Source organism: Phaethon aethereus (assembly GCF_964289735.1).
Source record: "Phaethon aethereus genome assembly, chromosome: 1".
NCBI classification, from domain to species: Eukaryota; Metazoa; Chordata; class Aves; order Phaethontiformes; family Phaethontidae; genus Phaethon; species Phaethon aethereus.
The window spans coordinates 117,735,057-117,752,876 of NC_138575.1; the positions used below are offsets into that span (position 1 = coordinate 117,735,057).

Genomic DNA, 17,820 nt, shown 5'->3' on the forward strand with positions numbered 1-17,820 from the left:
AGCGATAGTCAGTGAGGGGCACTGTAGCTGGTTTTGACTCAGGTAATCGTCTAGTTCAAGGCCAGAAGTTTGTGAGGAAAAATAGACAACGGTAGCCTCTGGCAGAGGTTGTTGTGGCAAGCGCTGTTCCGTTGTCGTCGTCGTCGTCGTTCCCCTCCTTGTCGCGCTGCAGCGGCACAGGGCAGCCGAGGGCCCTGTTGGTCCGTCTTAGTGCTGCATGTCCCACCGGGGTTCCTGCGGGGCCATGTCCGGCTCGCCAGGGGCACCGCTGGCACTGTGTGGAAAAGGCACTTCTGGTTCATGGACTTGGATTATTAAGGTTAAATGATTTCGATATCCTTATCCAAAGTCCCCCAGCAAAGCCAGGAATAGAGTGTGGGTTATAACGTTACAACCCACGGCGCAATTCCCTAGTTCACATGGTTTCATTAGCAAAGTTGAGCCATACATTGTGTTTACCTGTGTAGGTTTAGAACATTGCTTTACTGATTTCTCTGCCTGAAACATCTGCTGTGGTATCTGTCTGTCTCTCTCAATATTCTGGTAAGCAGATTTCTATAAATAAATGCACCATCTGCTTGTTTCAAAGAAAAGGATGCGTTTTCTGCTTTACTGATGTAGACCTTTTCTGAAGTACATGCCAGTGACTTTGAAAACTTCAAAGCTTGCTTTTCTTTTTCTGATTGGAAGCAAATACAAAAGAATCCAGCCTGAACTCCAGTTAAAAGTTAAAAATGAGCTGCCACTGAAGCTGATATGGAAGCGCAAAGCTGAATTTTTGAAAGGGCTGGGGGCTTCAGGCAGCTCCCAGGGGAGCTACTGTGAGCCCAGGCTTATGAGGTGAGTGGGGGCTGGACTCACTAGTATTTCCATGGCTTCTCTCCGGGGATTGCTTAAACTCTGAAGAGGAGAGGTTAACAAAGGCTAATCAGAGTTCTGACAGAAACGGTTTTCCCCTGGAATTTCACTGGCATTGATAGATCTGCAGAGGACATCCCTATTTAGCCAACCATGCAAATTTGGAGATAAACCTGGTTTGTCACATTTTTCTCACATATTCTAAGGTGCTAAACACATAACTTGGATTTTAATATGCATCACGTAAGATACGTGTGTTCATCATACAGAGCCATACACGAGTCACTTCAGATTCCACGAGTGGGTTAGCTGTTATTCGTGACAGCATGTACAGCAAGGATTAAAGGTACGCAAATACATTTCTTGCATATCACTATATATGGAGTGCTTTGAACATGTCTTGTGGTTAATTGCAAGGATTAAGACATAAAGGAAATATTTTGCTAAGTGAATTCAGGATCCCCAGTTTTCCCCTTAAGAGAAAATTTTCAACAGCCTGAAAAACCAGTTACACCTGCAGGTGTAACTTCTTTAAAGTGACTGAAAGTAACATTGTTTGGCATTAGGTTTCTATGTGACTTCTGAGCAAAGGTGGTAACCTTGTTGAAGTAGAAAGATTTGTTTCTGCTTGTGTAATCCGTAAATTTGATCTGAGTGAGAAAATCAAATTATTTTATCTTCTGTCACATTCACTACTGTCAAAACTAAATGGACTTGATAGATATGTGTGACTAAATCACTTTCTAGTTTGTTATCAGTGATAAAGATTTTGTAACTAGTAAATCTTACCTTCTTATCCATCATTTTAAATTTTTATTTAAAAGAGGAAGACTGGTATTTTATCTCTCCTAAATATTCCTAATGCTTGAATGAATTAATAAAATGAACCAAACTGAAATGAAAAGAACGTTCTCTTTGTCTGTGGAATTATGATTACCAGTTGCACAGATACAGGTTCTCAGCATTTATCCAGTGACTTCAGGCTGAAACTTTGAGCAGAGGAAGATTGGCATCTCAGATAAGGGATTCTTTGTAATTCATCTGATTTTGACATACTGTGTTAAGTTTGACCATAGTGTGCTTTGTCATAATTTTAAATTTTAATCTGTTTGTCTTGAAGATAAAATAATTGAAGTTGTATTTTTAAAAATAATTTTAAATTAAAAAACCAATTTATTTCTATTAAATGTGATGAGAAGATTCTTTGGAAATAGTTATACCCTTGCCCAACTGTCTGTAGTTTCACAGTTGTTCCTTAGTGCTTTGCCTGTAATTCAAAACCAGATCCCATGAATATTAAAGCTATAAGGATAATAAATAGAGTAAAATAATAATGTCAAGGAGAGGGAATATTTTAATAGATATTATGTATTAAAAATTGTAACATAAACTTCATAACTTCCTTATAATTATTAATTTCATAATTTTTTCAAACCTCCCTCTTGATCTACCCTCTTTCTGGAAGCATTTTTTACAACAGTGATGAGTTCTTGTAATATTTCAAATAAAGCCATGTTTTTTTTCATTGGATTTAATAAGTTGGAGTGAGTGGCATAGAATTTTCAGATGCTATCTTCATGCAGAATTAATACAAATAATCATACAATGCTTTCAGTATTTATTGGAAATGGTAAGAGCTCTTTCCATGTGAAAAAAAGGAAAGTGCTATTGACATAAAATTGCCTGTCTAATCTGAGGATCCTTGCCCCACCCCACCCCCAATAGTAGTAACTGTTGTAGTACCACTGCCTCTGCTCAAACATTGAAGGGGTTAAAGTAACTCTTTGTACATAGACTTCCTTTTATAAGCAAGTAATTTACTAAGATGGCTTGCTGAATGTGATTGTTTTTCATGTATTTGTAGGACAGAAGCAAAATGTTTCTTTTATAATCAGTAGGTTATATTTCTTGATCAGTATGGAAGGACTGATGGATGGACCAATGCATTTTTATCAACTTGGTAAGTTGCTTGTGCCTTTATATTGTAAGAGGAGCAGTACTGCTAATTTTTCACTAACACTCATCCTGAGTTACTGAATTAAGATACCATCATCTTATTATAGAGCTCTCCCTGGAATAATTCACAGAATCAAGACTCTAGCACATTATAGACTATATACTCCATTCTACACAAAAAACATGATTTTCCCATAAGAAAGAAATGCTTTGAAACAGCATACTGCATTCTTCCTCTCTAAATGTCCAGTGAACTCTTAGTTGGATATGTTGTTTTTCAGTTCTTATTCAAGTTTTTTTTCAGGACGACTTAGTTTCTAGATTATCAGGCACAACAAACATAGTTTGTTGGCTGAGCTGTAGTTGTAGTGAGAAACTATTTTGATAGGATCATTTAATTCTGTAAAAAGGATAAGATGGTAAAGATTCCCCATTCAGTTTACAGACCATCTTTATTTCTCCAGTCTTAATTTTTCCAGTTATTTGGTCTTAAGATTTTTTTTCTTGTCTGTGTCTCTTATTTAAGAGTGTAGCCTACAAAATTTTGCAACTCTCCAGCTATCTTTGCTAAACATGTTTGTTGAAACAAAGTTCTGAGGCAGTTTGAACTCTAGATGAATGGAGAGGCATTTAAAAGTCACAAATATGGACAGAATAGAAAAACACCTAGGTCAACAGAAAATACATCAGCAAGACAGCTGACATGTGAGGTGGCTGGCATACGAGAGAATGGCAAAAGACTGTCTGCAGCTCCTAACTTGAAGGGCTTTCTCCAAAGAAGTGTGTCATTAGTAGAGTCTGTGCACTGACGTGATCTGTTTCTCTAATAACCTTAATGTGCTAAAGGTTGTGTGCCTGTGGGGAGAAGGGACAATTCCTGCCAGAAATTATTACAAATCTGAGCTTGTGTTCAGGTAAAGAATAATAACAGTGAGAGTATTGCGTTGTTATTCATACCCACTGGATGTTTCTTCCAGATAGGTGATCTGTTACTATATGGCAAGAAATCAATAGTTCTACTTTTATCTGCACTTCTCTAAGGGGATGTTTATTATTCAGTAATAACATAGAAGAAAAAGTGCGAAAGGAAGACATACAAGAGAGAGAATGTCTGTGGTTTCAATGGCAAAATGAAGCTGAAGAGAAATGAGTTTTCTGTCTTGTGGAAATATAAATTTGCTGCATGTGAAACTCAAGTGAGCTGCTTAACCTCTTTGCATCTAATTTCAGAAGGGGTGCTGGGAGCATGGTTTAGTATTTGAGACAGATGTCTGAAGAGCCAGATTTATAAGAGATACTTGGCTAAGTATCCATCACAAATGATTTCAACAAACTTAGGTGCCCAAATGTATTTGTGTGTGCTACTGTGTGTGCCCACTGCTAATTAAAAGACAATTTTTAAGGCACTTCTCTGCAGCCATAAAGATTCTGTGCAGATATCTCTTTAATTAATTGAGGAAGAAATGTTCCCTTTCCTTTTCCAGTACTTTCTGCAAAAGTAGACAAGAATCATAAAATAACTGCATTAATCCATTAGGAAGTAGTGCCAGTGTGTCTGGGACAGCATAGTTCCCACTGACCCACTGCTGTTCTGAATCCCCCAGGAATAAGTATTCTGGTACTGTGTTTCACATAGTTGGGAGTTGGACCAGATGACCTCCAGAGGTCACTTCCAACCTCAACCATTCTGTGAGATCCTGTCCTATCCATTATTTTTAGATCTCCATAAATATTGTTTTAATTTTTTATGAGATGTGTACCAGATTTCTTTTATCTTTTCACAGTCATTCTTAACTGTGGCACATCTTGTTGACACAATAAGTAGTTTTGTTCTGTTATTTGTTGTAGTGTGGCACCTGAGAACCTCAGTTGTGGACCAGAGTGCTGCTGCATTAGTTGCTGTGCAGTCAAAGACATTCCTCATGCTACAGAAGTTACCATTCTAAGTGAGATGAGGAGAATAAAAGAACATATTAAGGCAATATTAATCAGCACAGTTTAACAGAGGTAGCAGGCCAGTGGTGTTTTGGGTATTGTCATATTTTTGGGTAGAGGGTTTAGGTGTCATGACAAAAGAGAGTTTCATAGAGAAGAGTTTTAGGGAAAATAATGAAGTAATTTTGCAGATATTTCCATGGATTTCCTCTAAAGCATGAGAAAAAGCATGCACATTTGACATGAAACTAATAACTTCTTTGGCCAACTGAGTATGAGAGTCAGCATCTCATCAGTAGGAGGATAGGCCACAAAATACCTTTAAAATGAAGACAGGAAATTTATACTTGTTGCACTCACAAAGCAGAAAGGAGCTAAAGGATCTTGAGAAAAAAATTAGAAGGGTCAGAATGATAGTTTCAAGAGTGTCTTGAAGCATCGTGCTGAAAAGGTATGAATGATGCAAGACTGGGTTGGTCAAGGAAGAGAATTCTGGATACAGTGAGAATCTGGATGAATGGACAGTCTCTTAGGGAGGTTCCACAAGAAGATGTGGAGACCTCTAGAATGTCAGGATCTGCAAGAAGGCTGAGTTCAAGAGATTACTTGGACAGTAGCCCTGACTGACAAGCTGAATGTGGCCTTAACCATGCCTTGTGACAGGAGAAGTGTTGCAGCATCTGTTGGTGAGTTTTTTTCTTACCTTCTGCAGGCAGACAATAGATTTCTGTAGAGCTAAACACCCACAGGGAAATCTTACACAAACAGGACACAAAATAGAGAGGGAGTTTTGAAACAGAGCCTGAAATAGGGAGTTACAGGAGTTAGCTGACTGAAGACAGTGAGTAACATACCAAAGTGGTTAAACTACAGCCTTGAGGACTCCCCACATTTAGCAAAGGAGAACATCTGCGTAGATGATTCAGTAATCAAGCAGTAATAGTATCTTTTCCCAGGCCAGTCTTAAGATTCTTGTCGTGACTTAAAATGGTGTTTAACAGAGTGAGCTGCCTGAAATATAGTCAGATTCCTCTAAGACAATACTTGATCAGAACATCTTAAGTATATTTATTCACACTGAGTCTTGAACCTCATCTGGCAGGGATCTGCATAAGCCTGAACCACAGTGTAGTTATCAAAGAACTAGCTCTTAGGAGCCTCACATTAATGACAAGAGGTTGGAAGCAGACATGCCATACTCTGGGGAAGGAGGGAAAGGTAGAGGAAAGTAGTGGGAAGAAGATGTGAAAGAAAGAAACCGTTCCACTGCAGGAATACTGAGTATTGCCTCTAATTGTTGCGAATTAATATTGCCAATAGTAAGCTAATAATCAGATATCGTAGACATGCAAATGCATTAATACATAGTTTCCTTTTCCAGTGTACATCAGCATTCTGTCTACAGCTTGTTGCAGCTTGCCTGGTAAGAGGTTTTTATTGTCTTTCAGCTGCTTTTCCTAATGCAGTGCAAAAAAAACCCTTGCATATTCTCACCAAGCATCTTTTTAAAATGTCATGATTTTTGAAGAAAGAACTTAAAAGAAATGTAATACAGGAGGACAGTCCTTTGCATTGTTATTTCTATTGTGGTGAACTCTGTTCTATGATTGCTTTATTTTGGGGCAAATATTTGGTTTATTGATTAGAATTGTTATAATCTCACATTTGATTGCCATTCATATTGGTGGGTTGTTTGTTTCTGGTTTTTTCCTCCCTTTCTAGAAAGATTTCTGCGAGGGCCACCTCACAACCTACAAATGGAATCTCGCAATTTTCAGCACATTTTGTCCTGGCAGGCAAAAAGTGATCCGACTGTGCCAACGTACTATCGTGTGCTGTACACTGACCGCAGGCAAGTCTTATTTTAGAAGACATAAATTTTACTTCTAATGTTTATCAACTCAGAATACTAAGGCTGGGGTTTTCTTGTTTGTCTGTTTTTTCACTCCGAAATGCGTTCTCCCCATCCCCCCAATGCTTTCTTATATCAGAGAGTCCAGGTAGATTATTTTGATCTTCTTTTAACTTGTTTTGATTTACAGGAACTGGAAGACTGCTAAACAATGTTCGGATATTACACAACTCTTCTGTAATCTGACAGATGATTTTGAAGACATTTATGCTCAGTATTCTGCATTGGTTCAGAGCTTCACAGGAACTGAAGTATTCAATTCTTCTTTACTTTCTTTTGCACCACTTACTGACAGTAAGTTCTCTGCATTTGCTCATTTTAGTAGTTTTTATTTGTAGCTGATATATAAATGATATTCTGCTAGCTTTACAGTAAGACACTCCAAACTAACTTGGTCGGTAGCTTATTCCTTTGTCTAAGAGAATATGAATTTGTATATAATCTATCACATATCAATTACAAGACATATAATACATAGGTAGCTTTCTAAAATTAGTGGCTACAGTAGTTCTGATAAATGGACATGGTTCTGGTTTTGAAATAAAAATGTAGGTAAATATAGAGGAAATAACATCATGTCAAGCTACAAAGTAAAAATTTCTGTGTGCGTAAGATACATTAAAAAAAACCCCAACAACATTGTTTTTATGTCTTCAGGTAGTCAATGTTAAGAGTTAAAGAAACACCATGTCTGCACTATGTGTAGGGGAAGAGATTTACTTGTTTGTTCATCAGCCTGCTCTTTTCCGTTTCCTTGCTGAAAGAAGATGCTTATTAGCTGTGACATCTTCTAATGCCAGAGGTGGCTTCACTCTTAGTTGCGCTTAGTATTCAGTTTTGAAGTAACAGAGACAGAGGTTGAGGAACAATTGGAGGACTATGGAGAAGAAATAGGTCATGTTACTTCTGAATTCAGCACAGAGGTAGCCACTGCTGTGTCCACTTATAGTCTAAGAGAAGATGAAAAATTGGAGGGAATGGAGAGAATAGCCACAAGGATAACTGAAGGATTTGCAAACACCCCTCTGAGGTGGAGGCCTTCAGTCTTTCAGCAGTTAGTTTAATAAAGGGAAGGATCAGAAGGTGCACTGACCACTAGTTAATATGATGGCAGGCTGCTTCGGTCTTGTAAACAAAGCATAACAGCATGCCCTGACTGGAAGCTGAAGCTAGATAAATTTTAGCTAGGAATAAAAGGCATATTTTGAATTGACTGCTGGAACAAACTGTCAGGTGCTCTGACTGATTGTCTATCACTGGCAACTTGTAAATTGAAATTGGATGTTTTGCTAGTAGTTCTCTAGTTCAAAACATAAGCAATTGCATGAAGTATGTTTTCCAGGGCACAGGATTTACATGGACCCTGTAGTCTTTTCTTGGTTTACAGTGCCTGAATAAGAAAGAATCACTATTCTGAGATACTTCCCTGCTGGGTGTAGTTGATATCTACCTTCAGATACCTGTGGTGGAATCACTCCTGTTGACAGATGGATTTGAGCAAAGGCAGAAAGGCTTCATAACAAAGAGCCAGGAAAACAACCACATTTGACTGTAACCAGAGTTGGCTAATGTTTATTTGTAACTTAAAACAAAATATGAGAAAGGAGTTAAGTGTGCAGTCATTTGACTAGGACATGCTTTCCTGTTTGAAAGTAGATGAAAGCTCACATTTGTTCTAAGTATTAAACGGGTGGGTTTTTTTTGCTTTCTATTTGCTATTTCAGGAACAGAAGTGGTTAGCAAATGTGTATTGCTTTTTTTAATTTTGCAAGCATTGGAAAACCAGTCTGCACCTTGATCAAAAAGTACATACTTCTGGAAAAGACAAAAGTGAAATGCAAACTCTAATTTTTTCTTCCTTTTTCCTCCACAATGTACTATGGAGAAATGGAGGATTATGGAGATTGTTCTCACACCATTTTCCAACATTCCTGCTTCTTTCCTATGTTGGAGGAAAGAAGATCTTAGGCTTCATTCACTACGGAAGTTCTGATCTTGATGGATGTGTAGTTTTGGAGAGAGGAGACAGTTAGTGTGCATGGCTCTTCAAACATGTACATGTTCTGAGAACCTGAACTTGAGAGATTACTTTGGACTCAGTGGAAGTCTAACGGAAGTGTAACTATGTTTCGCTAGGTCCTCTGTCCTACCCTCAGTAGAGTTTTCAGTCTTTGTAGTTCAGCTGTCAGGTTTAGACCCATAGCCTTCCTTGCCACCAGTATGAATATGTGCAGGGCTACACACCACTGAATTTCTACAGAGTTTCCTTCCAGAGTGTGCGTAGATGATGATGATGAGCGAGAAAGCAATCAGCTTTTCCTATACATAGCTTCACATTTCCTCTCAGATAGGTGAAAAGCTCACATCTCTGTGGAGCTGAAGCAAAGCCTCTGTCACCTTTCTGCTTCTTCCCTCCCTTCCACTGCTTTCTGTTTTTAAAATGTAGTCACATGGGAAAAAATCATTTGACCATGGAACTTAAATGTTGCAAGGGCTTGTGGATTTACAGCAGTGACATACTCTGGAATCTGATCAGTCAGCTATATATCTGTCACCAAAATAGAATTGGTACTGAATACATAGTGTGTATTTTTTCCACAATTTTTTATCCTCTTTCTTTTTTTCAATAGCGTCCCTGGGACCACCAGAAGTTAATATCAGTTCCTGTCTAAACTGCATAAATGTCACCATAAAGCTGCCAACATCTTACTTAATAGAAAATGGAAAGCTACAGTCTTTAACTGATATATATCAAGAGCTTTATTATGATATAACACTGAAAACACTTGATGGAGAGCATAAGGTAAAGAACTTTTTGTTTTATTTGTGCTTTAGGGAAGAAATACTGAAAGCATAAAATGGCTCTGATGCTTAGCAGATTCACAGAAGCAAACGTGAATAGAAGATACTTAAAAGAAAACAAAGAGAATGGCTGATATAACCTTAGCTTCCTTTTACTGCAGAGTAGCAGGCCTGGAAGAGGTATACTAGTTGTCCTGTAACCTTACTTGAAATAAAGCACAGGGCGCTGGCTGAAGTGATTATTCTCTGGGAAGACAAGGGAAAGACAGTTTAGCAGAAACTACTAGCAGGTGTATGCATAGCTGCTAGGAAAATACATTCAGAAAGCAGTTCAGTAGTTTTCTGTCAAACTGGAAAAATGTATCCAGTTAGTTTCTGAAACAACTTATTTTGGGTTTGGTACTATTTAATTTTAATGTTCTATGCTGAAATGGAGAGGTAGATAGGCATGATTAGAACATAAAATGATCCTCACAAAATGGAGAAATAATCTTAAAATAACAGGAGATAATTCAAAAAGGGCCAGTGCAAGGCATAACACTTAAGAATAATTGTCTGTGTAATAAGTAGAGTGGTAAGAGCTCCACAGGCAGCAGTTTTGCCAGAAAGGATGAGAGCATTCTATAATATTACAAGCTAAACATGACTCTCATGTTGCTGAGAGATAAAAAAAATCATTACATACTTGGTGTTTGTAAAGCCCACCTATCCCACACCAGTCTGGGGTTCAGAAAAGGCATGGACCAGTTGACCAGGATCCAAAAAGGAACAGTGAGGACTCTGGGGGATCCTGACACATGACCTGTGAGGAAGTGCTGGAATAATAGGGGACTGCTTAGTGTAAGCGAGCAAAGCACACTTAGAGGCCAGAGTCTCTGAGTATGTAAACATTTACTACAGAAAAGGAGGAAATAAACCATTCACGGTGACTGTAACCAAAAACAGGGAAGTGAAATTGGCAGTTGTGCAGATTTCAGGTTAAACATCAAGAGAGACATTAATAATGAAAAAAGGAAAGCATAAATGGAGAGTTACTCCCTAAACATCAAGAATAACATAAAGACATATAATTGGGCTGGGCTGCCAAAGCACTGGAATAAGTTGCCTAACTAGAGTATGGACTGTCTGTACTGGAATTTTTGAATGGCAGGTCAGACAGGTACCCGCTGGGAATTTAATCTGTCCAACTGATTCTGCCATGAGTCACAGAAGAAGGATCACAACTTGCCTGCCATGGATGTTTTCCCCTGGTCTCTGAATCAGAATATCACTTGCAGTTTCAAATCTGTAGAATCTATGTGAGGCTACTTCAAGGGGACATATAGTGACCAACAGTTGGAGGCAGAAGGCAATTTATCTTTGATAATATGATATTTCACAAACAGGCATAAGGCAAGCATCTTGACAGCAGCTAGAACTAGAGATGAAGCAGTTGTCTAGGTAAACCGCTGAGTTACTGTGTCAGCTTTTGTGGTTTCACATGGTACGGCATTTCTCTGAAATAGCCGTAATGTTTTATCAGTGGGGGTGTCTTTTAGACAAATAGCTAACTTTAAAACATTGTCTTCCATGGCAGAGTCCACGTGAGAAAATCAGTGAAGAAATTTTTAGTACTGTCATTGAAGAATTGTATCCAAATAGAAATTACTGTGTGTCTGTTATGGTCACTGCATCTCTAAACAAACATTCCAACCCATCAGCCTGGAAATGTGTAACTGCAGACTCTGCAACTCAACAAGGTAACTGTGCTGTGGTGCAGGAATGGATTGTCTGACTTGATTATGTCCAAGTGTTTTCTTTTTATGTAGGAAGATTTACAAATCAATTAATCCTAAAAATAGTAAGAGAGAAAGTACCTTCTGAGTGATAAACATTGTGGGGATTTAGAAGTGAAATATAAAACTCCATCCACTTTGGAGCTATTAATCTATTGTTAATCCTGTTAGCCATACAAATCTCCACTAACTGCATAAATAGTTATCAAAGATGGTGTAATTTTTTAGTTTTAATTCCTGAATTTAGTTTGAGATTTGGTCTTGTTTTGACTTTGGACCAGGTGACCTCCAGAGGTCCCTTCTGATCAAAAGTATTCTGTGATTCTAAATAGCTGTTCTGAATGTGAAATATGCAATGTGGTCAATGGAAACTTCATTCATATATGTTTGTTTGGTTTTTTCACTTGCAGGTTATTATACAGTCACAATCGCAGGTGCTATATGTTTTTTCCTGATGGTAGCTGGTGCCCTGAAGTTAATGCATGCAGGAGGTTATATTCTTCAAAAAAAATCACTTCCACATACTTTGGTATGTAATAATTTTCGTATCTAACCTTCCTGGTTGGGAGGCGGAAGTTTACCATCTGAAATTTCTAATCCTGTGAATTAGATACAAGTTATGTAAGTACATATAATGTTTTAATTTGCAGTTTACCTATGTCAAAGATAGTCTATAGGCTGCTAGATCTTGACCATTTCTTGCTACTTCTGTGACAAGTTACTAACAGAGATAGAGATGTGACCATCCCACCTTTCTCAGTGCTTGTCAAGCTGCATCTGGAGTACTGTATCCAATTCTGGTCCCCACAGTGCAAGAAAGATGCAGACAGACTGGAGAGGGTCCAGAGGAAGGCCATGAAGATGACCAAAGGGCTGCAAAACCTGCTTTATAAGGAAAGGCTGAAGGAGTTAGGTCTTTTCTCCCTGGAGAACAGAAGGCTCAGGGGTGACCTCATTACAGTAGTCCAGTACTTAAAGGGTGGCTACAAAGAGGACAGAGGCTGTCAAGACAAGGGGCAATGGATACAAGTTTCACCATGAGAGGTTTCATTTCAATATAAGAAAGGAATTTTTTAAAATGAGAACAATCAATCACTGGAGCAACCTCCCCAAGGACGTGGTAGAGTCCTCATCACTAGAGGTTTTCAATATGTGATTGGACAGGGTGCTAGATAATCTCACCTATGTTCCTTTTCCCATGAAAGGTTGGACTAGATGGTCTTTCGAGGTCCCTTCCAGCCTGGGCTGTTCTATGATTCTGTGAAGTTAGAGGGGGCAAGCACTAGTGAAGGGGAGACATTCCCCAAAGTAACTTTAAATGAACTCTTTATGGTACAAGCAAGCAGGCTAGGTCCTACAGCAGAGTACCCAGCATATGACAATTAACCCCTTGCCCTTTGAAAATTACCTTATATGTTAATCCTTCCTGCAGCAGACAGATTTCTTCTACTGTCTGAGCCAGGACAATAACTCCAAAACAAAAAATGTACTCCACTTCTTAGGTGAAGTGCATAGGGAGGAGACCTGTTCTCCACCAAGAAGGATGCTCTGAGAACATTCAAGAGCAATGCGTATGCATTGCTCCTTAGCAAAGCAGTTTCTGGCACATTTTGCCTCCATTATTTCACCCTGCAGCATTGTACTCTCTAAGAACAAAACCAGTTAACCATATACTATTTTTCCATTTACTACACCAAAAATCTGAGCATTCCTTGAAGCCTTGAGGATAGTTTAGCCAGGTCCCTGGTTGCTGGAGTTGAAAGGCATTTTGAGAGATTCTACAACTGAAAGGAAATATTTTAAACTTGCCTTCAAGGTCTTTTCTTTTTCATGTTTCCATAGGAAAGCAAGCTGAAAAGACAAAAGGTACCCCTGTTGGGTATGGGCGTATTATTCTTGTAATGATGCATAAAAATGGTCTATAGTTGGGAGTTTTGGTCTCATCCCCAAATGGTGGGCCAGTTATTTAGGCACATCTGGAGAAGAAAAGAGTCACTGTTAGTGCTCTAAGACTTTTTTTTTTTCCCTAAAGCTGTGCTTCTGGTTATTGTCCACAAAAGGAGTCAAGGACAGCATGTGAGAAGTACTGAAAGTAAAAAGTTCAGGAGCCTGGTAAGAGCAAGATCATAAAATCATAGAATACTTTGGGTTGGAAGGGACTTTTAAAGGTCATCTAGTCCAGCCCCCTGCAATGAGCAGGGACATCTCTTATTAGATCAAGTTGCTCAGAGCACCATCCAACCTGACCTCGAATGGTTCCAGGGACGGGGCATCTACCCCCTCTCTGGGCAACCTGTGCCAGTGTTTCACCACCCTCACTGTGAAAAATTTCTTCCTTATACTGAGACTAAATCTGCTCTCTTGTAGTTGAAAACCATCACCCCTTGTCCTATCACTACAGGCCCTGCTAAAAAGTCTGTCCCCATCTTTCTTAGAAGCCCCCTTTAAGCACTGGCAGGCTGCAGTAAGGTCTCCCCAGAGTCTTCTCTTCTCCAGGCTGAACAACCCCAACTCTCTCAGCCTGTCCTCACAGGAGAGGTGCTCCATCCCTCTGATGATTTTTGTGGCCCTCCTCTAGACCTGCTCCAACACGTCCATGTCTTTCCTGTGCTGAGGGCTCCAGAGCTGGATGCAGGACTCCAGGTGGGGTCTCCCCAGAGCGGGGTAGAGGGGCAGAATCCCCTCCCTCGACCTGCTGGCCATGCTGCTTTGGATGCAGCCCAGGATAGGGTTGGCCTTCTGGGCTGCAAGTGCACATTGCCGGCTCATGTCCAGCTTTTCATCCATCAGGGACCCCCAAGTCCTTCTTGGCAGGGCTGCTCTCAATCCCTTCACCCCCTAGCTTGTATTGGTACTGGGGGTTGCCCTGACCCAGGTGCAGGACACCCAGGTGCCCTTGGCCTTGTTGAACCTCATGAGGTTCACATGGGCCCATTCCTCAAGCTTGTCCAGGTCCCTCTGGACGGCAACCTGTCCCTCAGGCTTGTCAACCGCACCACTCGGCTTGGTGTTGTCTGCAAACTTGCTGTGGGTGCACTCAATCCCACTGTCCATGTCATTCATGAAGATATTAAAGAATACTGGTCCCAATATGGACCCCTGAGGGACACCACTTATCACTGATCTCCATCTGGACATTGAGCCGTTGACCACTATTCTCTGGGTGTGACCATCCAACCAGTTCCTCATCCACCAAACAGTCCACCTGTCAAATCCCTCTCTCTCCAATTTAGGGCGAAGGATGTTGTGGGAGACCATGTCAAAGACCTTACAGGAGTCCAGATAGATGACATTGGTAGCTCTTCCCTTGTCCACTGATGTAGCCACTCCATCATAGAAGGACACTAGGTTGGTCAGGCAGGACTTGCCCTTGGTGAAGCCATGCTGGCTGTCTCAAATCACCTCCCTGTCCTCCATGTGCCTTAGCATAGCTTCTAGGAGGATCTGCTCCATGGTCTTCCCAGGCACAGAGGTGAGGCTGATGGGTCGGTCAAGGGTTGCCTCAGTCCCTGATTCTCACCTAGAAGCTTTCAGCCTGATCATGGCTATTCTTCAGAGACAACTCTTCACACTCTATCCATTTCTTGATGCAGGGGGTAATGCCTCTGCCCTTCCTTCCTCACCTGTCCCTTCTGAACAGCCTATAGCCATCGACAGCTGCATTCCAGTTGTGGGATTCATCCCACCAAGTTTCAGTAATGGCAGCCAGGTTGTAGCTTTCTAGCAGCACAGTGACTTCCAGCTACTCCTGTTTTGTTGCGCATGCTGCATGCATTGGTGTAGATGCACTTCAGCTGGGCTGTCAGCGGTGTCACCTTCTTAGAGGAACATCCTTTGGTTCCTTTGAGGTCTTTCACCAGTGTTTCTCTGTTGGCTCCTATTACCTCACAAGCCCCTGGCTCATCTCCGTAAGACTTCAAGTGGGCTGCAAGATCTGGATGGTTGTTGGAAATGATCTCATGCACAACAAGTAAGAACTTACTCTCAATTCACCTCAACGAGGAGACAAAGGACCTTCGTACAGATGAGACGCTGCTTTGAGGTAGCAGTCTTTAAAGCACGTTGTTTCTCAGGAAGCCTGAGTCTGCTTTGTAACATCAACAGTAGGTTCCCAGTCAAAGGAAAAATCCTCTGTACTGAAATCAGATATACCTTATAGGTCCCCAACCTGCCAGTTTCACATGTATCTCATACCGTAGATTGGGATGCAGTTATGTGCAGATACATCCCTGCCAGAAGAGTATCCTAGTTGTTAGTTCCAGAACCGTTACTAGCAAGTTCAAACAAAAAGCAAAGGAAAAGAAATGAAACAATATAGCTCTGGAAGAAAACTTACTCAGAGTGGGGATAGCAGGGAGGACGAGCATGTACACAAGGCAAACAGTACCTGCATCACCTTCCAAATGCTAAGATATTCTCAGTAGTCACATAGAGTGATGGGCAAAAAAAGTCCACGATTAAGGGAGAGTACTTAAGGAAGAAAGGAAGGTAATGGTAATATATCAAATTGTTCCACTATTTTGAATAAAATAATCTTTCTTTGACTTTTTCTGTGATCAAGTGTCATGTTTTAGCGCTTGAGGAAGCCAGTCACAAGCCAGCTAATTTTTTATTTTAATAGAAGAGACTGAACTGACACTAAATTTAAAGGAAAAATAACAAGATTCCTGGGACTTGTGTCTATCCATCTTTGCTCGCCTTTTCTTTATAGTCTCTGACTTCTTTTACAATTAATTCTATGGGATTTTTCAGCATAAATATTTTCCATTTTCTACAAACATATCCAGAGCAGATTGGTATCAACTTTTTCTAAGACTTTTTTTCCTCGTGTTTCCATCCTTTGCTATGTCATTACCTTCATATCCCCAAGATTGCTGAACATGACTTTGCCAAGTAGTGTCTAAGGTTAATTTTTTTATTGTCAACACTTTTCCCTTAATGCTTCGAATATCCAATAGTCCTCAGAAATGCAGCGTAAAACTGAGAAAATGGGATGTTACATAGTTCATTGCTTCAAGTGGTACATTTCTAAAGGACATTAAAACCTATCATCTATTTAAGGCTTGTCTTTTGCATGGTAACTGCAAGAGCTAATAGAGAGTTGCAAGACTCGCCCTCAGGTTTAAGATGTATTTCTAAAATGAGCTTTTAGTCTTAGAACAATTTCTCAAAAATTAGAATTAAAACATTTCATACCTGACACGGCTTGCACTAGTGTCATTTCTTCGAGGCTGTCCAATGCTATGTGCCTTGATTTGTAGTGGAGATGGCCATGTTTATAGGAATGGAGAAGAGGGGAACATTCCTAGCTGCTCTGAAGTATGCAGAAAAAGTCAAAAATGTGGCACAGAAAGAGTAATTTGTTTGACAACCTCATGATTGGTGGTATTTTTAAAATATTTTTCTGTGCATGTATGCAAATTCAGCTGATTTTTTAAAATTCACTTTGCTCTTTTAGGTATCCATCAGGAGGTTAGACTATTCACCTTGGCCATTTAAATCTGAACAAACAGTCTCTGTAGAGATCATTTACAAAGAGGTTAAAAAAAAGGCAAATGAATCTAGTGGTGGTCTCAGTGATGAAGATGACAGTGACAGCGATGCCATAAGTAATCATGACTATACAAAGCGTGATATCATAAGTAGAGTACCTCGCTCCTCTGACACGCCAGATGCATTTGTGCCGTACTCTACAAATAGTACATGTGATGACAGCAGCAGCCAGGCAAATGAAAATCCAGACGCTGACCCAGAAGATTTTGAAGACCATGAGGTGGACATTGAAGAAGAGAAAGACACAAGTAGTGAGTTACTTAATCCTTTCTCTGAGGTAAATTGTAACTATTCTTCTAGGCGAAGGAACAGTGCTTGCTTTACTATTAACTTAGAAACTGTGCTGTTGGGAGCCTCTGAAGAGAACATGGATAGTTCTGCAGCTCTTCTTTCTTCCCGAGAAGATACAGTTGACTGGCAATGTACTCATGCTTTTGAAGCAAAACTCCTGGATGACACAGAAAGCGTGCAGAAATCACGCTGTCCTAATGGCTCTTGTGAATGGCAAAATTCTTCTCGTTCTTCTGCTGAAAGTGACTCATCAGATTCAGATACGGACCAAAAAACTGAATACATAAGAAGATGAGTGAGAACCACTATTGTTTTAAAATATAGGAATCGATAGTGTCCAACTTTGTTTCTGGACTCCACATACAGATCTTCTTTTTTAACATTCTGTGAGTATGTGCCTGAACACTGAAAATATGCGACACTCTGTTTTAACAAATATTTCTCTCCTCCAGATTGTTCCAGGTATGGTTCAGGTTGAACTATCCACAGAGAAACAAAAATGAGTGTTCAGATGTAGCAGAAAGAATAGTTACTTCGTTTTGCACTTCAGTAATGAATTACAGCTAAAAGCTATTAAAAAGTAAATAGTTTCTCTAACTGAAGTGAGAAGTTAGTTTGTAGTACTGGGTGCTGTGAGGGGCTGGTTTCTCAACGAGACCACTTTTTTGAAAGAACTCTGCTATTACTCTTTAGCTGTGTTGGTGGATTACTCTGAAACCTGTTTTGCTGGATGGATTG

At 39.9% G+C, this 17,820-nt stretch overlaps 1 protein-coding gene across 1 annotated transcript; it reads left to right on the plus strand.

Moving 5' to 3' along the window:
• Nucleotides 1–2,775: 2,775 nt before the first annotated feature.
• Nucleotides 2,776–17,377, plus strand: IFNAR2 (interferon alpha and beta receptor subunit 2; the record flags this gene model as incomplete). The annotated part of the gene is made up of 8 exons (XM_082010292.1): nucleotides 2,776–2,818; nucleotides 6,131–6,172; nucleotides 6,472–6,601; nucleotides 6,792–6,955; nucleotides 9,292–9,464; nucleotides 11,040–11,202; nucleotides 11,649–11,767; nucleotides 16,697–17,377. The coding sequence occupies 8 exons, from the start codon at nucleotides 2,776–2,778 to the stop codon at nucleotides 17,375–17,377; spliced, it is 1,515 nt and encodes a 504-aa protein (XP_081866418.1).
• Nucleotides 17,378–17,820: the final 443 nt, after the last annotated feature.